At 38.7% G+C, this 24762-nt stretch overlaps 2 protein-coding genes across 4 annotated transcripts in view; one reads left to right on the top strand and one right to left on the bottom strand.

The window, feature by feature from the left end:
- The window catches only part of syne2a (spectrin repeat containing, nuclear envelope 2a), a 96377-nt gene extending 95547 nt beyond the window's left edge, over positions 1-830 (top strand). Inside the window, exon 101 of one of the 2 annotated variants that reach the window (XM_079888131.1) lies at positions 26-830. In XM_079888131.1, coding sequence (XP_079744257.1) covers positions 26-233 — 208 coding nt within the window. In that variant the 3' untranslated portion in view covers positions 234-830. The remainder of the gene's footprint in view (positions 1-25) is intronic. The other variant, XM_079888132.1, reaches the window with a different exon arrangement.
- esr2a (estrogen receptor 2a) lies at positions 719-22961 on the bottom strand. 2 transcript variants are annotated; one of them, XM_079888133.1, is made up of 11 exons: positions 22784-22961; positions 19417-19565; positions 16533-17035; positions 16257-16423; positions 14975-15091; positions 12771-13094; positions 11562-11700; positions 4617-4750; positions 2644-2827; positions 1918-2114; positions 719-1736 (listed from the first exon to the last, which is right to left on the bottom strand). In XM_079888133.1, the coding sequence occupies exons 3-10, from the start codon at positions 16931-16933 to the stop codon at positions 1928-1930; spliced, it is 1653 nt and encodes a 550-aa protein (XP_079744259.1). In that variant the 5' UTR covers positions 16934-17035; positions 19417-19565; positions 22784-22961; the 3' UTR covers positions 719-1736; positions 1918-1927. The 2 variants fall into 2 exon arrangements, with proteins under 2 accessions (XP_079744259.1, XP_079744260.1); XM_079888134.1 differs by lacking the exon at positions 19417-19565.
- Positions 22962-24762: the final 1801 nt, after the last annotated feature.

Genomic DNA, 24762 nt, shown 5'->3' on the forward strand with positions numbered 1-24762 from the left:
AAAGTTAAAAAAAATTGTGTTTCAGGTCAAAGCGTGAGCCATCCCCTCAGCGTTCATTCTTCTATCGGGTCCTGCGAGCGGCGTTCCCTCTGCATCTCCTGTTCCTGCTGCTGCTGGTTCTGGCCTGTTTGGTCCCTCTTTCTGAAGACGACTACAGCTGCACCCTTTCCAACAATTTTGCCCGTTCTTTCCACCCCATGTTACGCTACACCAACGGTCCTCCTCCCACATGAGTCCCTCGTCAACTGTTCTCACCATCAATTAATGGAGCCGTTCTCATGACTCTCATGACGTGCGGTGGAGAACCACTTATGTCCAAGCAATATTTTTAATGGTTGTATTTATATAATTGATTTTATACTATTTATTCCCCTTTGAGAGCCATACTACTGAGATATTTTTGGTTGTTGTTAATGTTGAGTTGGATGTGATCTAAAAAAAAAAGCTGTAAAGAAGTCAATCATTGTATGAGCTTGAATGTAAATCACTGATCTTTTTTTTTGTGTGTGTGTGAAATATTTCTAGATTTAAGCACATCATGCACTGATTAAAGATTATAAGAGTTTGCAACTGGAAAGGATGATCTTTTCATCCACAGTTTGTGATGACATGATGGGTGGCTGCTATTTTGGGATTATGGGGTCTCGTTTTTCAATTTTGATATGATCTGAATCAACTGTATTTGCAAAGCCCAAAACAAAAATAAATGTAAAAATGTCAAATGCACAAAACATTTTAATTCATCCCAGTGTAAATAACATTGTTACATAATGCGCTGCAAGGTAGAACACAAAGTTTACAGAAATTAAAGATGAAACCTTTTACAAATTAAACTTATGTTGTGTGTTTTGAATAAACATTGTCTACTTAAAAAAAAAAAACCTGTATTACATCTGTTTTTTAATTCTTAGTATTTGACAAATTGTAAATTCATTTTCAATTAAATTCAATTAATATTAACACAGCTTAAATTTAATAATATCAAAACAATTAAAATTCAAATGGCTGCCGGCAGATGCAATAACTTTTATAAATACTTTTAGTCCATTTTGTGCAATTATTACAATGAAGTACTTTTAACATATTTTTTTATGCTTCTAATGTTTAAGGTAGGTTTGCTCTTCTATTGCAGAGAAATTTTAAAGTGCAATATCAAAAGTATCGTGGTTCATCTTACAAACGGAAAGGTTTTCACAGTGGAATAAACTAGTGATCAATCTAGAAAATGTATAAATGTTTTGTACAAGGCCTTTATGGTGTTAAAGGGGTTTACTGGATAGGGAGCAGGATGAAATAAGGCAAGTTTTTTTTTGTTTTTTTTTTTACAATTGGTCAAAAATAAAATGACAAAATAACAAAAATGCAAAAACACATCCAGCTGCCATTCATGAGTCCTCTTGCTCCGACAGGCTTGATTCAGGTCTTCTAAAGCTTTTTCTTCTTCTGAGAGTGTCGTCAATAGCTGCTCTATCTACAGCAGTTGCTATAGTTGTGCTATAGGCATCATCGTGCTGCTGATTTGTTTTATTTTACAGAAAGCTTACTGTATAGAAAGAGAAAAGAAAAAGTAGAAATTGGACACCATGTCCATCCTGTCTGAAAAAAGGAAAATAGATTTCACATCAGAACATTCAAGACATCAGTCATGTTTTTCAACTCGTGAAATCCTATTCCACGCTTTTTGTGCGGCTGTTTTTGTTGTCCATCCTCCCAAAACTACAGATCATTCTTCAGCACTGGAGAGAAAGAAGAGCAATTTAATGGGATATTTTTTTTAGGATTTGTGGAAAGATTTTAGCTGGCAACTGCCTGTAAAATGAAATATAAACCAGGCATTTTCATCATTAAACAGTCTATTTGTATTTATTTCAAGGTCCCAATCTGTGCATTATGTTGCGCACTCTTTCTGAATCTCACCTGATAGAGTTTAGGGTCCATGCTGAGAAGTGCAGGTGAAAGCCTCCTGGACGCCTGTGCTCTCTTTGGGAGCGGGACCGGAGTGAGACAGACGTGAGCCGTGCATGATATGAGCGTCCAGCATCTCCAGGAGCAGGTCGTACAGAGGAACCATCTTCTTCATCTTCATGCAGTGCAGGTGGTCCATGCCTTTGTTACTACAGATGGTCAGTGGAAGGTTTTGCACAGCTCGAGAGTTACAAATGCACACAACACCACAGAGACAGATTACAAGCTCACAAGTTTAAGAGTCTTCAATACAGTCAAGCTAACCTTGAAAAGGAAGTTAGCTAAACTATAAGATACTTAAAGTAGTTCAGTATAGTACGCTAACCTTTTGTAAATGAGGATAGCTACATTTAATACAGTAAAGCTCAACAAGTAGCTAACCAGATTAAAGCTAAAGTTTTATATTTTAAAATCTATAATTATCAGATATAATTTAATTTAATTAGTAAGCAAATGCTGCATTTGTGACCTGGTTCAAAAAGAGACAATTCATTTCCATGAACCATCTAAAAGAACTGATTCACTACACTGATAATTGCTAGACAAATTAGCTATTGGAAAAGCTACTTTAAAAACAGATGAACTACTGGGACTGCTGTATTCAGACAAATGACTGTGTGTGAAGCAAGACCACAAGCCACCTTTTCTGAGTGAAAGCACTGCATATATTGTTTGTACCTGAGGTGCCTTATGTGGGAGAGCAGCATGAGCAGATGGGCTAGTCTGGTGGAGCGCTGCTGAAAGCTCAGGCCCGTCTTTGAGATGGCCCATACAAGAGCATCCGTCACCGAGTCAAGCAGACACAGCAGCTTCGACCGCCTCTGGAGCTCCTCTCCTCCCTCCGACGAACTCAGACACATGTCTGCAATGAAGCACAAGTTCACAGAGATTCAAGCCATGATGAGACATTTACAGCCATTTGAAATAATAGAGGGTGATCCCCAAATAAAGAAGAATATCCAAGTCAAAAACAACGCAACACATCTGGAGCGATCAAAAAAATGACAGAGGAGACAAAGTGAAGACAGCTGTTGGGGGCTGAAAATAAAGAGATAATGCATGAGGAAAAGACAGATCAAAAGTTCAGAGGAATCGGAGCAGGAAGAGAGATTGGTTCCCTCAGACATTAAACACTAACCAGGTACTGCCTGTTCCTTACATAAGTGTTTGCTATGAAATGGATAGTTGGGTTGAAAGCGTGGAGCGCTCCTTAAAGCAGGCATGTTGTCCCCATTAAGAGTTTACAGTGTGAGCGTTTTGGTCTTGCCAAGACTCCCTTCAATTAAAGCGGGGATAGTAGTAACCTTCTGAGTTACGAGTCAACACTATTTATTGCAGCTCTGTGGAGGTCAGACGTTTGTTTGGCCTTATGCCACTTGATAGAGACACTAGAGAGGAAAGGAAATGAAGGGGAGTATGATTGGTGCATGACACCAGCTGGAATCGAACCTGCTTTTGGAGCTTAAGCGCTAGACCACAACATTAATTTATGATAAATATACCGGAGACCAGCTAGTAAAGAGCTGTGCAGGTAAACCTCACTCCCCTGGCTTCAAGAGGCACGCTAGAGGCTGCGGCGCTCGCCTCCCATGCCAGAAATGTCAGTTCGAATCCTGCTCAAAGTGGTGCGAGTAGAACCAGAGGGGTTACATTGGTGCCGTGACCCGGATGGGATGAAGGTTTAGAGGGCCAGCTAGGAAGAGCTGTGCGATTAAACCTCACTCCCCTGATCTCAAGAGGCACAATAGCGGCTGACGCTGCGGACTTTAGCGTCCTGGTTAGAGCGCCCACCTCCCATGCCAAAAATGCCGGTTTGAATCCCAGCAGGAGCGATGTGAGTAGAAAAGAGTGGCAACATATACAGACCCAAAGGAACGCAAAGAGTTTGTTTGTTGCTGAAATGATGCTGTTCATCATGCTGGATTTCTTTTAACATTACAATCCAGTGCAAGAGACAGAATGCATACATTTAATTTTGCCTGCAGTTTGTTGTTGCTAAAATAAAATCCACCATTTACCAAATTATAAAACAAGTTTCCCAATTTTGGTTATTATGCACTATTACTACGGTTGTGTTTAACATTGTTAACATTGTTTTAAAAAAAAGTACACACTACTATTCAAAAGTTTTGGTTTAGTAAATTTTTTTTTAAAGAAATTCATAATTTTATTCAGCACGGATGCATTAAATTGATCAAAAGTGACAATGTCACAAAAGATCTCTATTTCTAATAAATGCTGTTGTTTCTAACCCTATTCATCAAATATTTGTTATTTTGAATTGCAAATCTATAAATGTATATATGAAAAAAACATTTTTAAACAATTATATCTGAAAATAGTTATGGATTAATATTAAATATTGGGATTACATATTTATGGATGCTATGAGGTATTAGAAGTCATGTGACTAAAAAAAGGCAATTTTTTATATATATATAAGTATAGTGAAAACTTATGCTAGTCTCAATTTACTTCTAGCAGAGCCACCTGAGATATTACAATGAGATCCTCTGTGATTTTTCTGTCCTATGGGGAAGGTCAACAAAACATGCACATTCATTATCTAATAAAAATACATTTGTTTTAGTAATAGATGTATTGTAAATGCATGCACATTTCAAAAGCCCTTTAATAAGAAGAACACTTACTGGAGTTAAGGAGGATCATGGCTTTGAGACACACGTACTCCTCTCTCTGTAACTTGAGTTCTCTGAACCTGGATGTGGCTGCCAGCAGCATATCGAAGATCTCCACAAACCCCTGCACACAGCTGCCTTCGTCCCTGCCGAGCATAAAGACCTTCATCAGACTCACAAATAAACTTACCTCATCAGAAACACAGGACCTAGCATCAATCTCAAACTTAACTAGCCGTATTCCAAACCTGGCCCCTACTGAAAGCACGAATGCTGAATTCTATATAAAGCGAAATGGCTAATGGAAAATCAAAGTACCCTAAGATGCTAAGAGGTGCTACAATTGGACCTGCAGCAGTGAATGAGACCAGAATGGTGCTAACACAGTCTTCATTAAAACTTGTGAGAACAGAGAGAACAAAGATAGCCTACAGCTACTTCTGTTTCGCATTAAACAAGACTTATTCACAACCTAAACAGCTACTTCTGTTTCGCATTAAACAAGACTTATTCACAACCTAAACATCAGGGGTGCTAAATAATTGAGTCATTGTACCTCACTTCTATATGTAACTATTATTTTAGGGAATTTGTATTTGTGTCAAATAATACTGAGTGTCATAATTGGCAGATGTAGTCAGAAAAAAAAAAAGAAAAAGAAAAAAATCACACTGTTTGTTGGCACATTTTTTTGATGTTGTCATCATTCACCAAGTTCAACTAATGGACCCAGTTGGCTATGATACAATGAATTCCTTATCCAAGCCCATGAAAATACAGTGAATGGCTGGCGTCAGATGCATATTTACAGCGAAACCACCCATGACTAGAACGGATTGGAAGAGTAGTTCAGTATAAAGTCTGCAGAGCATCTGTAACCCTGGCCACATTTTTTTTCTGGCATTACAACATGGGTACACACCATGTTAGGGGGGTACAAAGGGCAGCGGAGTAGAGGGGGCATGATAACAGAGAAGCCATGGAAGGATCAGTTTCTGTCTTCCCACAATTGTACTGGCAGCTCTCTATTTCCCACCACACCAAGCCTCACACTCGCTGTGACACATCTGAACACATCTGGCCAAAACACTGATTTTGTTTCACAGCTGTATTTTTGAGATGTTTCACTTTATTCTACAAAGCTTATGTTATGAATACACAGTTCTTTATACTAAGCATCTGCAGTGTGAAAACACCCACCCACACACATACACACGTTACAATTTATATTACATTTTAAAAGTAAAAACCTTAACATGCAAAGTTATCAGAAGCATACCCTCTTTGTACTGATGATGGTTTCAAATGTATTTGAAAAACGTTTGTACCATTCTAAAGACTATTTTAAATGTAATGAATATTAATATTATTATTCATTAATATTTATTGCTAATAAATTGTGGCGTAACAAATATATTAAAAAGTAATAACATATTTTCGTTTCAACTTGAATGTATGTAAGAGTAATTATCTCAATGATTATAATTTTAAAAAAGTAAAATAAAAATGTTGTTATTTCTGCATGTTGGTCCCACACTATATGACTTGGCAGACAAAAGTTTTAAACAAGTAATAAAAACTCAGTGAGTGTTTTAGCGCAATTTTCTCACCTCATGGGATCACAACACTAAGAGATAGTAAATCTTTTCCTGGATTTTTTTTGTGCGTTCCCGAGATTAGACCTTCCTTAACATAATGCCGAAAACCCGAAGTCTCTAGGTGGTCTGGTTGAGGAGTAGATAGAAGTGCAAGATTGGTGCGCACAGATGCACAGAACAGAAATCATGAGTTAACAATCGCAATTTGTCCGGTGGAAAATTGCGCTAAAAATTGATCATATTTTAGCAAAAGTGCTAAAAGTGATTTTATTATTATTATTACATATTTTTAGAAATAATGATCCTAATACAAGATTATGCCAAAGGAATTTAGTTCTTTTAATGAGGCTTTTTTCTTTATTATTATATCTTGAGGGCTGTATAAACCTGGCATTTTTTTATTTTATGTTCCCCAAAATATATCAAAATTCATTTTAATACAGAGATTAAAAACATGCTCGTCATAGAAGAGATGTTTTCACTGTATGTATGAACTGCATTTTTTGCATACATTACCGGCAAAATTAATAGATCCAGAAAAAAAAACAGCATCACGCTAATGAATGATTATATAGGTCGGCATGCTAACTTTGACTAACCATGGCTAATGTGTTTTAACCTTGACATGACAAGAAACTGGTGTCTGTACATCAGAACACATAATCATTTACTTAAATCACCCATAAATGATTTCATACTACACTGGCATACAGAACGTCTCGGTTACGTATGTAACCCTTGTTCCCTGAAGGAGGGAACAGAGACGTAGTCGACGTGTCGACTAATTGGGATCACGTCAGGGATCCAGTCATCTTCGAGTACTATTGAAACAAGCCAGTGGAATTGGCGTGCGTGATTTGCATCACACACTCCACCCCCGCGGCGTGGGTATAAATACGGAATTGGATGCACGCACTAGTTGCTTTTTCGCTGAGGAGCCGAGCGTAACTCGGAGTCCGCGGTGGTCCAGCAATAGTGGCGACGGGACTAGGTTACATACGTAACCGAGACATTCCCTTTCAGTCGCTCACGTTCAACGGAGTCGACGTGTCGACTGATTGGGATCTCTATAAAAAAGCCACTAGTGTTGCCATCTTCCAGCGCCTAGACAGAAGCTTCCTGATCCTCCCGCATTCTTTTGAGGCAGAGATGGGACAGGGATTAGGCCAGGGAAGTCAATGCTGTTCCACAGGACCACTGGGAAGCGTGCCCTATCAATGGAAGGAAGCCACATCCTGCCCGAAGGGAGGTAACGTGGAGAAAACACATTTGGACTGGGCAGTACAACATATGGAATGTCACTGGGGTGGCTCCAGCCTAAGACAGGGGGGAGACTCAACCGGACAGTGACGAAGACACGGGCTCGCCACAGGGAGCCGTACCGTGGAAGAATACACATATGTGATCACCATAGGGATCACAACATATGGACCCAGCCTAACACAGGTTCCACCAGTCCATTCGAGTGATAGGCCTGGCTGCGGACGTTCCGCCACGTCCGTTGCCGAAGGGTATGGAGGAACTCGACAGGGTTCGGCTAATAAGGGGAACTCTACTGGAGCAAGAATTGAACACGTATCCAGTCCATAGGAGGGGAATGGCGCAGCAAGCCGACACTTCGAACCGGGCTTACAGTGAAACTGGCTTCATGTGAAGAAAGCCCATGGAAAGCGAACGTGATGGGTGTCGCCCAGCCCCCAACTCTATTTAACATCTGTTCAGCGAGGCACTCTGTGTCAACGCCTAGAAGGGAGCAATACTCTCACTTAGGAGGAGCTCACCACCCAGGTGGGCACGTGCATCTTGGGAAAACTTTCTCACCAAGATGAAGGCAACCACATGTAGTGGGCCAACCTCTGCTTGGAAACAGCCTTCCCTTCTGCTGGTCTCCTTAACAGACAAGAGCTAGTCTGAGGTCCAGGCTTTGCATTCTGAGCATGTATAACCGCAATGGAGCGGATAGACAGAGAAAAACCAGGACTGGGTCTGCCTCCTCTGGGGCAGTGCTTGCAGGCTCACCACCTGGTCCCGTAAGAGAGGTAGAAACCTTGGGCACATATCTAGGCCGGGGTCTCAGATTTCATGAGAGTTAGCCAGCCTGAATTCCAGGCATGATTTGTTGACCGAAAATGCGTGCAAGTCCCTACCCTCTAGATAGAGACCAAGCAAGCAGGAGGACTGTTTCTCTAAAAACAGTATTTTTAACTCACTGCCTGCAGGGCTCAAGGGAGGCGCAAGACAAATTCGGTCTCCTTGCTCCCCTCAGGAACCTGACTGCATCATGATGTGTGTCAATAGAGCTGGTAAGTCCCGCCCCTTCCGTAAAACCCCGCTGGACCTCAAAGTTGAAAAACCGTCAATGCAAGTGAATGGGAGAAAATAATTCTTTTCTGGTCCCGTTTGAATTGTGCCATGAATGTGAACATATGTTGTCTGTGAATTTTTTATATAACTTTTCATGTTACGTGTTTGACAGTATATGGTATGATTCTTCGGCTAGCAGTTGTGGAAAAGACATAACGAGAAAGACTACATGTCGCCTATGTGACGTCACCCCATAAAGTTGACTTACCCGTGGTTTTCACCAACTTCAACGATTTTGTCCTCTCCCTGAAAGAAGGCGGTGAAGTGCACCAAAGACACAGCCATGTTTAGCGGGATCCGTGAGCTAATCCGTGTGCTAGTGGTGTTGACGTTTCAAATGCGTCGAGAGTTGTAGTCCACAAAGTGCTCTCACACAAAGTCTAACCGTATCAAACTTCTACCCGCTAAATTGTATCATTCTTTACACGAAAAGTTATATAAAAAAATTCACAGACAACATATGTTCACATTCATGGCACAATTCAAACGGGACCAGAAAATAATTATTTTCTCCCATTCACTTGCATTGACGGTTTTTCAACTTTGAGGTCCAGCGGGGTTTTGCGGAAGGGGCGGGACTTACCAGCTCTATACAGAGGCAACAACATTTTGAGGTGGAGGAGACAGCCCTCACTCCAACCCATTAGCATGAAAGAAGCACTGAAGTGATCGAACACCTTCGGGATCTCCTCACGGGGAGAAGACTCAATTCAACGAATAGGTTACACTTCTAAAGGGGAGCGTGCCTCAGTCTAAACACAGGAGCCATCATGCCCCATCCCTGAGACTGTACTCAAAGGAAGGAGTCAGGAAGGGCTGTCGAGAAGAGAGGTCTGGTTGGGCCAATAAGGGGCAACTAGCAATACCTGCTCCATCTCCTCCCTAACTTTAGCACAGTTGTGTGCAAGAAGGCTCACTGGGGAATGCATTGGGGCCAGCTGTGGCCAGAGTTTTTTCTGTGCAAGGGATGACAGGAGAAAAAACAACTGGCGGAGGGACGAGTCCGGAGGGGCAACAGATGTAACTGTGCGGCCCCGAAGTGGTCCCAAACAGCTGGACCGCCTGGGGACGGAGACTCCACTCTCCCTGATCCATAGGCTGTCATGAGGCTTGTCAGCGGCACGATTGAGCAGGCCAGAAGTAATAAGTGGAACGAAGCGACCTCAGAAGCTTCTGACTCTGAGGAGGAGGTGGCGGGACCTGCGAGGGAAGCGTAGCGCAACGGTCGCAATGTTGTCTTTTCAGACCAGTACAAATTCGCTGAGTAGCGGTGTCTCAAAGCGAGATGAACTGCAAGCAACTCGAGGCAATGGATGCCAATGCAGTCGGAGGGCCATCCAGACCTCCGTTACTGCATGCCCTTTGTACGTGGCCCCTCAGCCGGTATTGATGGGCACTCGTTCTAGGGACCATTGGCCCGGAGAAACAAAAGGTCTGTTACGGACTGAGGGTTTGGCGGCAGGCCAGGGGGCTTTCACACGGAGCGTGCCGCTCTGCCACGGCCACCTCGGGACTCGGCCGTGAAGTCAGTGCTGAAGCGGTCTTCATATGGAGGAAGCCGAGCAGCTGCGTATACCATATGCCCCAGGAGCCTCTGAAGAGTTTCAGTGGGACCCTTTCTCACTTCTATACAGCACTAACCATCCACACACTCTTTTTCAGAGATGTGGTGGACCGAATCCATCTCCAAACTAGAAAAGAGATCCTCAGCCCGTGGACGAGTTTACTCTTTCCCAGTTGACCTGAGGACCCAACTGGCTATAAGCACTTGAAGGGTAGGACTTTGTACTGATACTTCACATCTTTCGAACGCACGAACACAGGATGGCCTGTGGTGCGGAAGGATAGAGTACGGAGCATTTGGAAATGCATCTCTGTGTAACAAATTGAACTGAGGCTTTCAAAAAAGGGCCTGTCTCAATTAACACAGGACCAAGATGGTTGTGACCCACCTCTCTAGGGTACAATGAAGTACGGGCTTATAGAAGCCGGCCTTCATATCAGCTGGAGGGAGCGGCTGCATCACGTCCTTCGCCAGTAGACTGTGATGTGCGCAAACAAGACAGGAGCACTGCTCAACACTTAGGTGTGACTAAAGTCACAAATTTTTAGGAGCATTTGACCCAGGGGTGGGGCATGGTAATGGGGACTCAAGCTTCACGGACGAGTCTTGATCAACACCGCGTCAGTCATATTCCAGCAATGGGAACATGAACCGTCCGCAAAAGCTGCTTCAGTGTGCTGTAAGCCCAAACACGTGATGCAACAATTGTGACTGTCAGAGAGGAACAGGGAACGACCGCATCCAGAAACGCACTGGTGGAATGACATCTTGAAAAAGATGCAAACACACCCGTGTTGCTCTTTCAGGAAATAGGACCCATCACCAGTGCCAGAGCATACAGGGGAATGACCACGGCAACACTGAACAGTGAACTGAAACAGTGAAGCACTCACCTTTCCGCCCTCTAACCAGCTGTCAACAAACACAAACATTTAGAAATTTGTTGCTGTTAAAACAGCAGTTGAGAGCTCAAAGCTCACGATCACCACTGCACTCGCGCTGTAGACACCACCAGCACTGGGAGAGTCTTCCAGAAGAACACCGACACACTCGCTCGTTGTAAACAACAGCACTCTTCAGAGACATCAAACGATCTGCAACAAAAGGCAACTAGTATTGTACTAACACTTCTGTATTTATACCCACACCGCGGGGGCGGAGTGTGTGATGCAAATCACGCACGCCATTTCCATTGGTTTGTTTCAACAGTACTCAAAGATGACTGGCTCCCTGGCGTGATCCCAATCAGTCGACACATCGACTACGTTGAATGTGAGCGACTGAAAGGGAACAAATGGATATCTGCATAAAAATACTGACCACCTAAAGCATGTGAGAACGGAGAAATGAATTCAAGCACGGAGAGATGGATGTGCCTGTTCATAAATTAGGCAATGGGAAGGATAAACACAATTAGCTCACAGTAGTTACCTGCTGAGACTGAGGTCTGGAGAGAAAATGAGCTTTCCAGGGTGATTAACAGAGCGCCACATCAGTCCAAGCATCAGCACCTCTAACCAGCAGCACTCTAACAAATGGACCTGGTCAAAAAGACTGAGCTCCACAAAACCTGAGGGGAGAAATAAGCACTTGTTACCAACTGCACACACAACCAACAACAGCCTCATTCAACCAATAGCGATCAAACACAATCCATAGTTTACAGTAGTTCACTTCAATTCAGAAATCCATCTACTTCAGAAACGATTAATTTTAATTCATTTAATGCATCCACTACAGAAAGGTTTCTTCAAAGTTCAATATAAAGATCTTTTTGAAGTCCTAAAACCTGAAAGACAATTAACAATTTTGAGCCATGAATTTCTAAAGTTGCTTTTTATTATAGTGAGTTTTGATGAGTTCAGTATTGTCTGTGGCTAACATTACATGAGCAGACACTTTGTTCGACAGCATGAATCATAGTCATACCGTAATCAAATATAATATAAAATTGTGTGCTTTAAAAACATAAGTTGCAAACAAGAGACAACATGAGGATTAAAACGGCTGACACATGAATTCCACGTCATTTGTTTAGCACATAAGCTCACATCCTTGTACTGCACATAGTGCACTAACTCTAAAACAAGTGTTTCTAACCCATGTATACAAGAACTGAATTTTGTTTTATTACCCACACAACCCTGTGTTCAAGCAAGCAATGTTCAAACTGCTAAAAGCAGAACAAAGATGCAGGTTTATGTGCTTGACAAATGATGTGAAATTCAGTGGACAACTGTTGTATACGTCATGCAGCAACTTTTAGAAACATTTCAAAAGCACAAAACAGTTTGAAAATTCATGCTTGAACAGGGTATGATGTAATGCAATTTATTTTTAATATAAATGATAAATGACAAATTCTCTTCAAGTAATATTACCACATCCATTACTGTTGTGTACACATAAATCCAAAACTATTCTAAAACCCATTAGATATTCCAGAGGGAATCCATAGTGAATAAGCCTTCCAGGTTTGGTCTACAAACTGACACACGCTATGACCAAATACCTCAATTCCATGTGGATTTGCAGTTTGTGTTATTGGAAAAGTTCTATGAACCAACAGAAATACGGTAACACACTGAGTATAGATATAACTGAATCAGTTTTTCTTCTGTTATCTGGTTATACACTCACCTGGGACCTTCTTGGCCCAGCTGATCATGTGAACGAGCTCTTTGTCAGCCAGGTTGGTGAGTGACATCATGACGTTGGCCTCAGTAAATGGCTTCTTCATGTCTTTCATGAGGTAAATCTCAGGTGGCTCTGCATCCATGATGCGAGCGATTAGTTCCTCAGGGCTCAACGCCATGTTAACCACCTCATTTCCACTGAGGGGACACGGGACACTTTTTATCTCTTGAGATCTCGGGCCACCGGTTCTCATCCTGCCAGAGAATCGTGCCGGTCGCTTCTGCTGTGCTCCTCTTTGTTGGTAGCTGCCACGATCTCGCCGTAACCCTGTAAAAAACACAACGTAATTGCACCATTCACTTCCGCCTCGTCTATGCTGGTTGAAAGGATTATACTGGACAGCTGACTAAATATACAAGTAATTATCCATTTAATAGCAACTGATATGATAATAAAGGGAAGTGTGTAATTGTTTTTATATTAAAGCAACACTAAGGAACTTTTCCTCTTCGGTCGCCCTACAGGTTGGAAGCGGAATTGTCCATTACCGCTGTAGTAAATAATTTCGCCACCCGCAGCCTACTGTCGCACGCACGCTCGCTGTTTATCTAGCACCGGCTTTGGAGTGAACGATGTCCACAGACAAGGTAGAGTATGTTGCATGATTTCATGAAAGTATGATGTATTGCGACATCAGAAACGAAGAAAAACTAAATAATGACTATTGTAACGCTTGACGTAAAGCAAGTCAAATTTGTAGTTTTCCTATGTCTCATTCGAAATACAGAAACGCGACCCGGTTTGGCATACTTGCATGGTGTGGTTATAGCAGATATATGGCTGTAAAGCGAATCCAGAAGTGCCTTTCACCCTGTTACGACTTGATGAACCACTGATACGATTTTAGAAACATTATTTTAAGGTAAAAAATGTTCCTTAGTGTTGCTTTAAATAGTTGCAAGTACAATCTACTATGTATAATCTTTCATTCGTATGTTGATTTCCCCAAAGTGCAAACACTCTGGCAAAACATTGCTATGTTTGTTTGATAATCCTGACCAGTACAGCAACACTGCCGCAACCAATGGTGTGAATGTGGGCGGGACTGTGTGTTTGTCCGACCAATGGTAGACAGAGGGAGTGTTCAGGAACATTCATTGCCTTTGCAGTTACGTTTGGTGTCACTAGCAGTGCAGAAATAATACACTTCCTCTTTAATTCCAGATTTGGCTTAAACCAGAGGATCTCAATCAGGGGGCTGCAGGATTACTTAAAAGTATTTAAATTGATACATTATTTTTAATATAATATTAAAATTATCAAAATTAAAATGCTATTTCTTTTTTTATTTTCCCTCAGTAACTATTGTTTTTATTTTATTTAATATACAAATATTCTCAGTTGCTGTTAAAAAAAAGTTTGAAAACAAGCAGAATTACAGCAGAAAAACTGGTAATATTTTGAGGGGGCCTTCAAAATTTTTTTTGAAAAATGGGGGGCAACAAAAATGAAAAAGTTGCAACCAAAAATATGGCCGAGCAGAAGGCAAAGCCAGAAAGCTGCAAAAACAAATGACAAAACTGTGTATTTGATGTATGATTCTAGTCTAAAGAGCTCAAGCCAAACACATCAACCAGTGAGATAAGAGTACTTATCTCACTAGTCTCTTCTAACCTTGAAGCGAAGCTGTGAAAGTGGACTGCCCTGAAACAGCAATTACAAGATTGGATGAGGCTAGACAGTAACAGTCTCCACAGCAACACAGACTTTATTCAGCTAGCACTGTTCTTTGGAGGAAAAGCCCTCCAAGATACTCACAAACAGCTCAAAAGACAAAATGCAAGACCTAAGAAGTTGTATCTTGATCTACCAGATCTGTTTTACTGTTGTCTGGTTCAAAATTGTGTGAAATCATATTATTTGAAATCTTAAAACAAAGAATTATGTATGATGAGATGAATTTTGAGTATTGTATCTGGGTTGTTTTGGTGCAACGTTTGACCAACATCTATAAATAATCAGGGCTCTATCACATTATCATTAAAATGCTGATGCATATCACAACTTCACGGCACGATAGCTGCTTAATCTCGGAACATAAAGTCAATGACTTTGGACATTCAGCACTCAGCAATCTCTCATTAAGTATTTGGTAATTGTGTGGGTGTAAAAAGGGTGTTGTTAGAACAAAGGAGACAGCGTCCCACCACATTTCATCATTCCAACTTCATAACACTTCCGGAGTCGGCAGGCCTGGCAGCTTTTGCGGCGGTTCTTGTCGATGGTGCACTGGTTGGTGGCAGGGCAGATGTAGTCATTGTGTCCTGAGAAAATGAATCAGATGTTCCCTATTAGCCACTGAACAGATGCGTGTTCAAATCGTAACAAGTCTGAGAATAAAAAAACTGCTACTATGTTTAAAGGACCCCAAAGTAAAGCAGAGTTGTCTTCTAGAGACATGAAGATAGCACAGCTGTGTACACGATTGGTTGTCTGGGACAATGGAAAAATAATACATTTTAGAAGTCATTATATAAAAATATTTGACCACAGAAGGTCATGCTTGACCATGTAATAAGATTGGCTAAATTAGCATTTCTGATGGAAAAGATGGCTGTGAAGGCGTCTGTATGCACTGTGAAGATGGCTATGTATGGTTAAATATATGCAAGTAAGACAAGACCACTCACAATTCAGCATGCAAATAGATGAAAAAAAACCCAGGTCAAAACACAAATCAGAATGCAAATTCACGATGACGCAATCATCACTCTCAGTTACATCTTGAATGCTGAACATTCTATAAATGCATGTGGGAGATTTTCAAACTTTAATCTTCATAGAAGGGATGGAGTATTGTTTAAATTTACCAGTATATACCACACAATACATATATTTACACTTGGATTACCTATCATCGCTCACTTAGTCTTTAAAAACATTATTAATTTAATAACCCTGTTAACTGTAATCTTTAGCAAATCTTAAAATGAATACCCATTTTTTTATACTGTCGATTATAATTTTGGATTGCCTGATTTTTACACACAAATTTGCATTTAAAATATTTTTAGCTTAGTTTTTAAGTGTATGATTTTTAATTAATTTTGACTAATTGAAATTTTATTTCTATTAGCCATTTATCTGTTATCGACCATAACATGAAAATTATTGATGTTAGTTTTTAGTGTTTTATTTTTAATTAATTTAGATAAATGAATGACGCTAACACTATCTTCTTCTATTTTTCTAAATCTGCTGTACAGCCGAAACAAACTTTGTTGCATTATTTTCCTGTTATCCCTGTAAAGCTGCTTGAAACGATCTGCATTGTAAAAAGTGCTATATAAATAGGTGACTTGACTTGACAAATTAATTTTTATACCAGCCATTTATTAGATATTGTCAATAATGTGAAAATGATCATCAGATTACTAATATCGGCCAAAATTTGAATATCAGTGCAATGTACTTTTGAGAGAGTGATACCTTGTATACTCCTCTTGAAGAAGGCTTTGCATCCTTCACACGACCACACGCCATAATGGTACCCAGAGGCGTAATCACTGCAGACGGCACAGTAGTGCATGTCAGCTTTACCTCTCAAAGAGGTAGAAGTCTCCTCTGCGTCTGCTACCCTCTTCACCAGCGGTTTTCTATAAAGGGGAGTGGACACATGCATCTGAGCAGCTTTAAACCTAGTTAGACAGACAGCCAGTTTTACGTGACCTTCTGAAATAAAAAAAGATTTGTGCTTCCGCATACCTGTATTCCTCTTCGCTGTGATCATGTGGTGTAAGTTCCGACCAAGTCCCACCAGTTGGATGGTTTTGTTGTAGTCGAGTCTGTTGTTGATGCAATGCAAGTGACGAAACTTGGCTATGAGGTGGCCAAAAGAGGGTGGGGCTTAGCGACTGCCTCACTGTTGAGCACTCGGACAGGGGCGATGTGCCGTAACCCAGCAGAGCGGGACTGTAGAAGGGCAGAGTGGTGAAGTCATGGCCGAGGTCTGTGTAGGGTGATGGGATGCAGACGGGATGGCTCTCCACCGGCAGGGATGGAGAGGAGGAGTTAAAGAGAGGAGAGAGGATGTGACCTCCCACCCTGCTGGAGTCCACTTCCTGCAGCTGAAGCAGAGGGCTTTCTCCCTCGGGATACTCGGACATGGTGAAGGTAGATGAGTTCAGCACTGTCGCATCATCAACAGGGGACTGTTGATGTATGTCATGTTGAACTCCTTAGTCATCAATACTGAAACGCGACATAGCCTATTGCATAATCGACAAGAAGATTTCAGTTTAAGTTGAGAAACTGAACTGGAAAAAAATGCACATATTATTCATTTTCAATTTGTTCAAGCGAGCGGATCTTTGCAGCTCTTCACTTTCTATCTCTAGAAAATAAGCACATTCAAATAATCAATAATAAGATGGCATTTGGAAGCAAATGCAATTAGAGGTTCAAAATGAATGGAAACAGAAGAACTTTTAAACTTTTAAATCAATGGCCAAATATGGTATAACCTTACATACTTCTAACGTATTCACAAAATGTCTATCAAGTTCTCTGGTAGCTAAGGCTTTTTAAATACTTTTCAGTATTTGTATATATCACACTGTTTTCACACACAGTGTAAATGAGTTTATATACAATTAAATACAGTCTATTTGGGGAAAGGGTCCCTTGTTATATTTAGGGGTCTTTGGCATCAAAAAGCTTCCACACTAGAAGATATAGGTTCATTGTTGTTGCCACCGCTTAGATATATATAGTACTGAATAGTTAGGTGACTGTGTTTCATTTCATAGCCATTCATATATTGTGTGTTTTAGCAAAGCAGGAATGCAGTATTCACTAATCACTAATACAGTAAAACAGTAATATTGTGAAATGTTACAGCAATTTAAAATAACTGTTTTCTATTTTAATATATTTAAAATTTAATTTATTCCTTAAAATTCCTGAATTTTCAGCATCATTACCCCAGTCTTCAGTGTCACGTGGTCCTCAGGAAATCATTCTAATATGCTAATTTTGATCAGGATTCCTTGATGAATAGAATAGCATTTATTTGAAATAGTTTTTTAGAACAATGTAAATGTCTTTACTGTCACTTTTTATCAATTTAATAATCCTTGCTGAATAAAAGTGTAAAATACTTTCCAAAAAAATCATACTCTCCCCAAACGTTTGAACTAGGAGTGTAACAATGTATCGTATCACAATATATCGCAATACAAAAATGCAACAATATGTTTCGTGGATAGTGACAATATATATTGTGTATAGTTCAACCAAAATAAAAATTACTGTGTGAGAAAAAATTCAAGTTTACAGAGTTTTAGTTTCAGTACTACATTAAACTACTATGTATAACGTTGAATATAATGTATGATAATGCCAAATGTCTTACGTTACCAGTAAAAAGTGGCCTACATTATTTTAAATATATCTAGTCAGTGACAGAGTGCAAGCATATTCGTCCAAAATAATTCTGTTTTCAGCTTCAGAATCATGAATATTTTTATTCTGGTGTCACTATTGTCCTGTGCATTGGGTTACCAGCACCAAGTCCAAACCTATTCATTTCCACCCCCAATGTAATACCAAATTTAGCATTTTAATTAACAGTCAAAAAAATTGTTAACCTTTTACTATATGTCTTAGAGTGTCGTAATAATATCGTATTGTGAGTTTAGTATCGTGATATGTATCGAATTATGACATGAGGGTTACACCCCTAGTTTGAGCCAGAAAAAAAGGAGTTGTTGCACAGCGGAGGGCCAAGACAGGATGCATCCTTAAGTTAATGATTACTGGCAAGTCATTCATAGTGCAGAATGAGTGACAAGACTAGATTGAGGAGGATTAGACTATTACACACTGTTCCACCAAAAAAACTGAAAAATGTAATTAAATTCCACTTTATATATATAGATTTAACTCACTCTCATACAAATGTAAAATGTGATCCGTCTACACATTCATATACATTCAAATGTATTTGGCAGATGCTTCTATCCAAGATGAATTATGTTGCATTCAAGATATACATTTTATCTGTTCATGCATTCCCTGGATTGACCTCGACATTGCTAGCACCACCCTCTTCCAGAACGCTCATAAAGCTGGTCTCACTACAATTTAATAGCAGATGTTTGTTTTAAACGTTTAGCTTGTGAACACTGAAAAAGCAGCTGTGTGTCTTGCATATCTGCCTATTTTAGGCCAGTTCACATTTAGTTTGTGTTTAGTGGCCTTATTTCAGAAACTTTAATTTTTAGTTTTTTCAATAACCATGCATAAACATTATTCTCTTAAAAATACAAACATCTACAAGCACAAATGTCAGGGCATGTCTAAACATCTCAAGGACACCAAAAACACCTTAGACCCCGGAGGGTTATACTTAACTCAGCCTATTGCATACAGCTCTGTAATGGTATGAATCTACAGTAGGTTGCATTCAAAGAGGCCTAAAGATCTGCCTCAGGAACGTACATTTCTCCCACACAAAATATCCATTTAAATGAATCAAGGCATAATAAAGATACATTTCTATTTCTCTCAGCTCTTTGCAGTGATGTCTTTCTAATATCACATGTTAGTTCTTAATTTTAACACAGAAGTCTGTTAAAGTGACTCTTACCTACACAGTATTGTAGACTGTACTTGCGAGAGAGGCAGTTAGCCACACTGTCTCTGCCAACGTGAGTCAGCCGAGGACTTTTGAACCCTCGTTTCAGTGCAGACAGGCAACTGGCCAAAACATACCCTGCACAGACTGAGCACAAGTACCTGCACAATGACAGAAAGGAAATTATGTGATGATATAGAAATCAACCTATTTTGTGAACAGCAAACTTTTTTTTTTTTTTTTTTTTTTTTACTATTTTTATAAATAATTAAAACAATATTTGATCTATCCCTTTAATGTTTTATTAGTATTATTACAATTACTAATAAATAAATAATGATTATTATAGTATGTTTTAAAATTAAATAACTGATCCAAAACTAAATGCACTCATTACCTCTTTTTCCATCAACATGACAAGTCATAAATATGTCAAATGATATACTTTATTCACATCACACAATGTACTTTTTTGTGTAATTTTACAGAAAAAGACTAAATTGTATAAATTGCTTCAGTAAAAACCTGTTAATTGGTTAACTGTAAGTTACGTGATTGTACACAGAGAAAAACTGTAAATGGTTTCACATTGCATTGTATGTAATTTTACTGTAAAATATTGACAAACGTACATTTTTGGAAGTAAAAAAAACTGAATTACATGAATATTATAACATGTAAAACAGTAAAAGGTGTGACATTACATGATTGTATTTTATTTAAATAGTTGTGTTTGTTTTATATTTTGTTATCTATAATGTACATTAGTTTTTTTGTGTGTGTGTGATACAGGCATTAATATGCAATCCCGCAACAATGGAAACAACAAAGTTGTTTTTTTTTTTCTTCTGTGTGTGTAAAATTAACGTGAAATTTTTTACACTGCAGGTAGTGGTATCTCTTTAGTTAGGTATTTTTTAATGTACTCCATGTAAGTTAGAATGGAAGACAGAGAGAAGGAGGAGACTTGGAAAGCACAGACTGAATCTGCCTGCATCAACTCTCTACTGACAACCAGTCTGGCATGATGCGTGCTCTTGAGGCAAAAGAGCACCCGGCCACCGGCCAGCAGTGCATACCAAAAACAAAAGCCCAAGGCCGCGGTGTGATCTCCCTTCTCCAGCTTCCCTCACTCCCTTCTCTGGCGGAAAACGGATAAGGGAAAGAAGGAGCGACGGAAACCATGCCCTGTGCAGGAGTGGTGGGAACCCTGGGAAAGACCACCATTGAGCCTAATGCAAACCCTTAAGACTATCAACCTTTTCTAATAATATAGTGCACATAAAAATGGAGCACTATAATTTATTTTATAAAACCGATAGCTCCGGTACATAATTCTGATTGGTTGAGCCATGTTTGAAACCATTTTAAATTACTCTACAATGATACACCTGTGACCTCATTAAAAGAAATATTTTTATGGTCAAGCCGTTTTATAAAAGCAATAAGCCCCGTGAAGCTGTGGTTTACAGTGAATTTAGAACAGCTGAGACGCTCCGCGTCGTGCCGAACATCGTCCCTTAGCTTTTCTAAATTCTCTGTAAAACTTGGCTTCACATGGCTTATTGCTTTAATAAGTGTTCCTGTAGTTTAAGCAGTAAAACATGATGTTAGCAACAGCAGGTTATACTGTAGGTTCGATTCCCAGGGATTAACTGATATAACTAATCATTTGAATGCAAAGGTGCTTTGGATAAAATCATTTGCCAGATACATAAATCAAAAAACATACTATGCCGTATTTATATTTAAGAATATTTTATGCAGACGTTTTGTGCATTTCATTTCATATAGATGTCCATAAGGTAGATCTGCTTTGACTAGACCATAGTCACTGCGCAAAATGATGCAGCTGGTGGTAATTTTTATGTATTCCATATTTCTTCAGTGAATGCTACAAACTATAATCGTAATTACTGGAAATCTCAGCAGAGAGGCAGCAGCCCCATCTATATATCTATATTTCTCTGTACCAATTTACAGTATATTGTTCAGTATCAGGATTTTGTCCATCTGTAAGATAATTGTTGATATACTGGCAACACAGAAGAATGTATATTTATATCATGTATTTCATGAATGTATGTTAGGTATTTATTTTATTAATCATAAAAAAAAAAAAAAAAAAAAAAGATTTCAGCATTTTAATTTTAGTCATTTTACGTTTATTCCCTACTGCAGGAGTTCACGTGAAAAAATGTTGTCCAGTTTAAAGGGAAAGCTGAAATGGCCTATTTAACTGAGAGCGGATAAAAGGAAACTGCAAAGAGCCTATCTGGCACAATCTGGCTGTTATTAATCCAACTGACAGTCTTCAGCCGTTCAAGTTTGAATAGTTAAAATCACATCCTGAATAAAAGTAGATGCATTATTGTCACTGATGTCTTTGCCACAGACTAAAAACTAAAGTTGACTAAAGTTGTATTACTGTACAACAAAAGTTTTATCAGAATTTTGCATATTAAATGTCACCGCTTGCTGAGGTCACAACAAGGTCACAGCTCACTGACATCATTGCTGACTTTTAGTTTTACAAGTAATTTATAAGTAGTCTATTTGACCAGAGGTTTATCAACTTATAGCAATCAACTATAAATTAATTTGAGTATATTTTTCTAGGTGTAGCAAAAATGCAGCAGGTCATCATTAATGGGGCCCATTCAGTAAATCATAGGTAAACTATTTCCAGCAGTTTTCTATACTGTTCTGTCATTTTTGCTTCATAATAATAATAATAATAACATAATTTTAAGTAATGGTATTAAATATACTACATTATATACAGTTACAATCACTAGAGTTTTTTTTTTAATTATTATTTTGATGAATTAACTATTCATGTTTTAAGATGTACTGTCAGATAATTCAGATGAAGGACTTGATCATCTTTATTGTGTCAATGTTTTTAATATGATCAATTATCACAGTTCAGTTTAAAACAGTCCTCGTTTATCAACTAGACAAATTTAAAAACAGTCTAGTTTCTTTCATACATTTAGTAGCATATGTCATACAGACAACTACTTTAATGTAGTGTTAACCACTTTCTGTATAAAATAACACTGAAATATAGCCTAATGATAACAAAATATACATCATTATTTTAATAGCCTACGAGTGGTTTCCTAAAACAGTATCAAGGCTTGGGTCTCTGAGCGTTAAACCTTTCATCCACATACCGAGTTAAAGTAAATAAATTTGACGTTCTGCATAATTCCATTCATTATCCTGTTTACGCCATTTTAGTCTGAAAAGTGCACACGTAAACAAATGTACTATAATCGAGCACACGCGCTGAATGAAATTAAATCCGATTGATGTAGGACGAAAGTTTACCCACAATGCTACAAACGGACGCTGGAAGACTGTGAGCCTCTACCTGTTGCAATCGATGTCAGCAGATGGTCCACTGTAAGGCTTGAAGTCGATAATTATCCCAGACGAGAAAAAAATTGCTTGATTTGATCGCTGGTAAAAGCCTGTGGGAGGGGAAACGGCCAGTCTTTTGATGAGCTGTCAGGATACATGTTAAAGTGTGCTCTGCTCAGTCTGTCACTGAACGCTCGTACTTATTAGTCTGTACGTCATTGACCACACCCGCCTGAATCACCTCCTCCTGCTGAACATCTGCTTTTCAAGCGCTCACTGTATGTAGGCTACTCTGTATGAACCTGATGAAAATGATCATTGTTCAGTTGTTTTCTACACTTAACAGCTGGATCTTTCCTTTTATGCAGCACATTTTGAACAATATATATATATATATATATATATATATATATATATATATATATATATATATATATATATATATATAAGCCTCTAAAATCCACCTATGTCAAAAATGAGAGTGAATGCTCTCCGCACATAGTATACGCTCATCAAATACTTTCACTTCAAACTCACTAAATCCCAGCCTCTGCCCATTCAGAAATGCCGGTACTTGGGAAGAAACCTATCAAAGCCTGATAAAAATATTAAAGGCTACACTTGTAATGTAAAAGGAAAGTAGTACATTTATCAAACAGGACAGAATGTTTTTGAGTGAAACAAACAAACTAATACCACAAAACATCAAATTTGATCAAATCCTGCCAAAAGTTTGGAAACATTAGAATTATTATTATTATTTTTTTTGCCTCTTATGCTCACCAAGGCTGCATTTATTTAATCAAAAATACAAAAATAAATTGCTTGTTTTCTACTTTAATAAATGTAAAAATGTAATTTATGTCTGTGATGTCAACATAATTTCTTCAGTCTTCAGAATCACATGATCCTTCAGAAATCATTCTAATATGCTGATTTGCTACTCAAGAAACATTTGTTATTATTATCATCATCAATGTTGATAACAGTTTTTGCTTAGCATTTTTGTGGAAATTTGTGGAAAGATTAAAAAAGAGAGAAATTAATACTTTTATTCATCAAGAATGCGTTATTCATAAATGGATGGAATGTGACAGTGAAGACATTTATAATGTAACAAAAGATATCTAATAAATGTTTTAATAAATGTAATAAATCAATTTAATGAATGTAAATAAATGCTGTTTGTTTAACTTTCTATTCATCAAATAATCCTCAAAACATATAGCAGCACAACTGTTTTCATTTTCAACATTGATAATAATAATACTAATACCACTACTACTACTATTAATAATAATAATAATAATAATAATAATAAATGTTTCTTGAGCAACAAATCAGAAACATAAGAAATGTTGAGTTTAATATTTTAAATGATGGCTACATTAACATGAACTGCAGACTCACTAATGACTTCTCATCCAGATTTACAATCCAAGTACAACACCACAGATTATACAGAAAATTATTTTTCATGTTTTGGCAATTTGACAAGGAAATGTGTAGGCCAGTGGTTCCCAAACCTGTCCTGAAGGCACCCCAACACTGCACGTTTTCTTTGTCTCCCTAATCAAACACACCTGATTCAACTCATCAGCTCATTATCACATGGGTTAATGAGCTGATGAGTTAAATCAGGTGTGTTTGATTAGGGAGACAAAGAAAATGTGCAGTGTTGGGGTGCCTTCAGGACAGGTTTGGGAACCACTGGTGTAGGCTACTCTTAAAATTACTTGGGTAACACTTTTTTTTACAGTGCCCATGTTACATGTTATACTAATAACAGTAAATTATGCATAAATACATGCAACTAACTCTAACTCCACTGCTAACTGCTACTACATGTTGTTAATTAATATTATATACTTAAACATATAAGTACACTCTAACCACCTTAAAATAATGTGTAACATTTGTATTACAGTAAAAGTTTTTATTGCAAATAATATTTTATGGAGAACTTGCAAAAAGCATAAATTCATAAAA

Source organism: Squalius cephalus (genome assembly GCF_949319135.1).
Source record: "Squalius cephalus genome assembly, chromosome: 12".
Classification (NCBI taxonomy): Eukaryota; Metazoa; Chordata; class Actinopteri; order Cypriniformes; family Leuciscidae; genus Squalius; species Squalius cephalus.

What these genes read in the sequence shown, in the direction of transcription:
- esr2a (XM_079888134.1), bottom strand. Translation starts at nt 16,933, where the DNA reads ATGTCCGAGTATCCCGAGGGAGAAAGCCCTCTGCTTCAGCTGCAGGAA. An exon ending in AGTTGGAATGATGAAATGTG is followed by an intron (nt 13,095 to 14,974) that starts GTGGGACGCTGT and finishes TGTTTTTTACAG; the next exon opens with GGTTACGGCGAGATCGTGGC. An exon ending in CTGGGCCAAGAAGGTCCCAG is followed by an intron (nt 11,701 to 12,770) that starts GTGAGTGTATAA and finishes TTCTCCCCTCAG; the next exon opens with GTTTTGTGGAGCTCAGTCTT.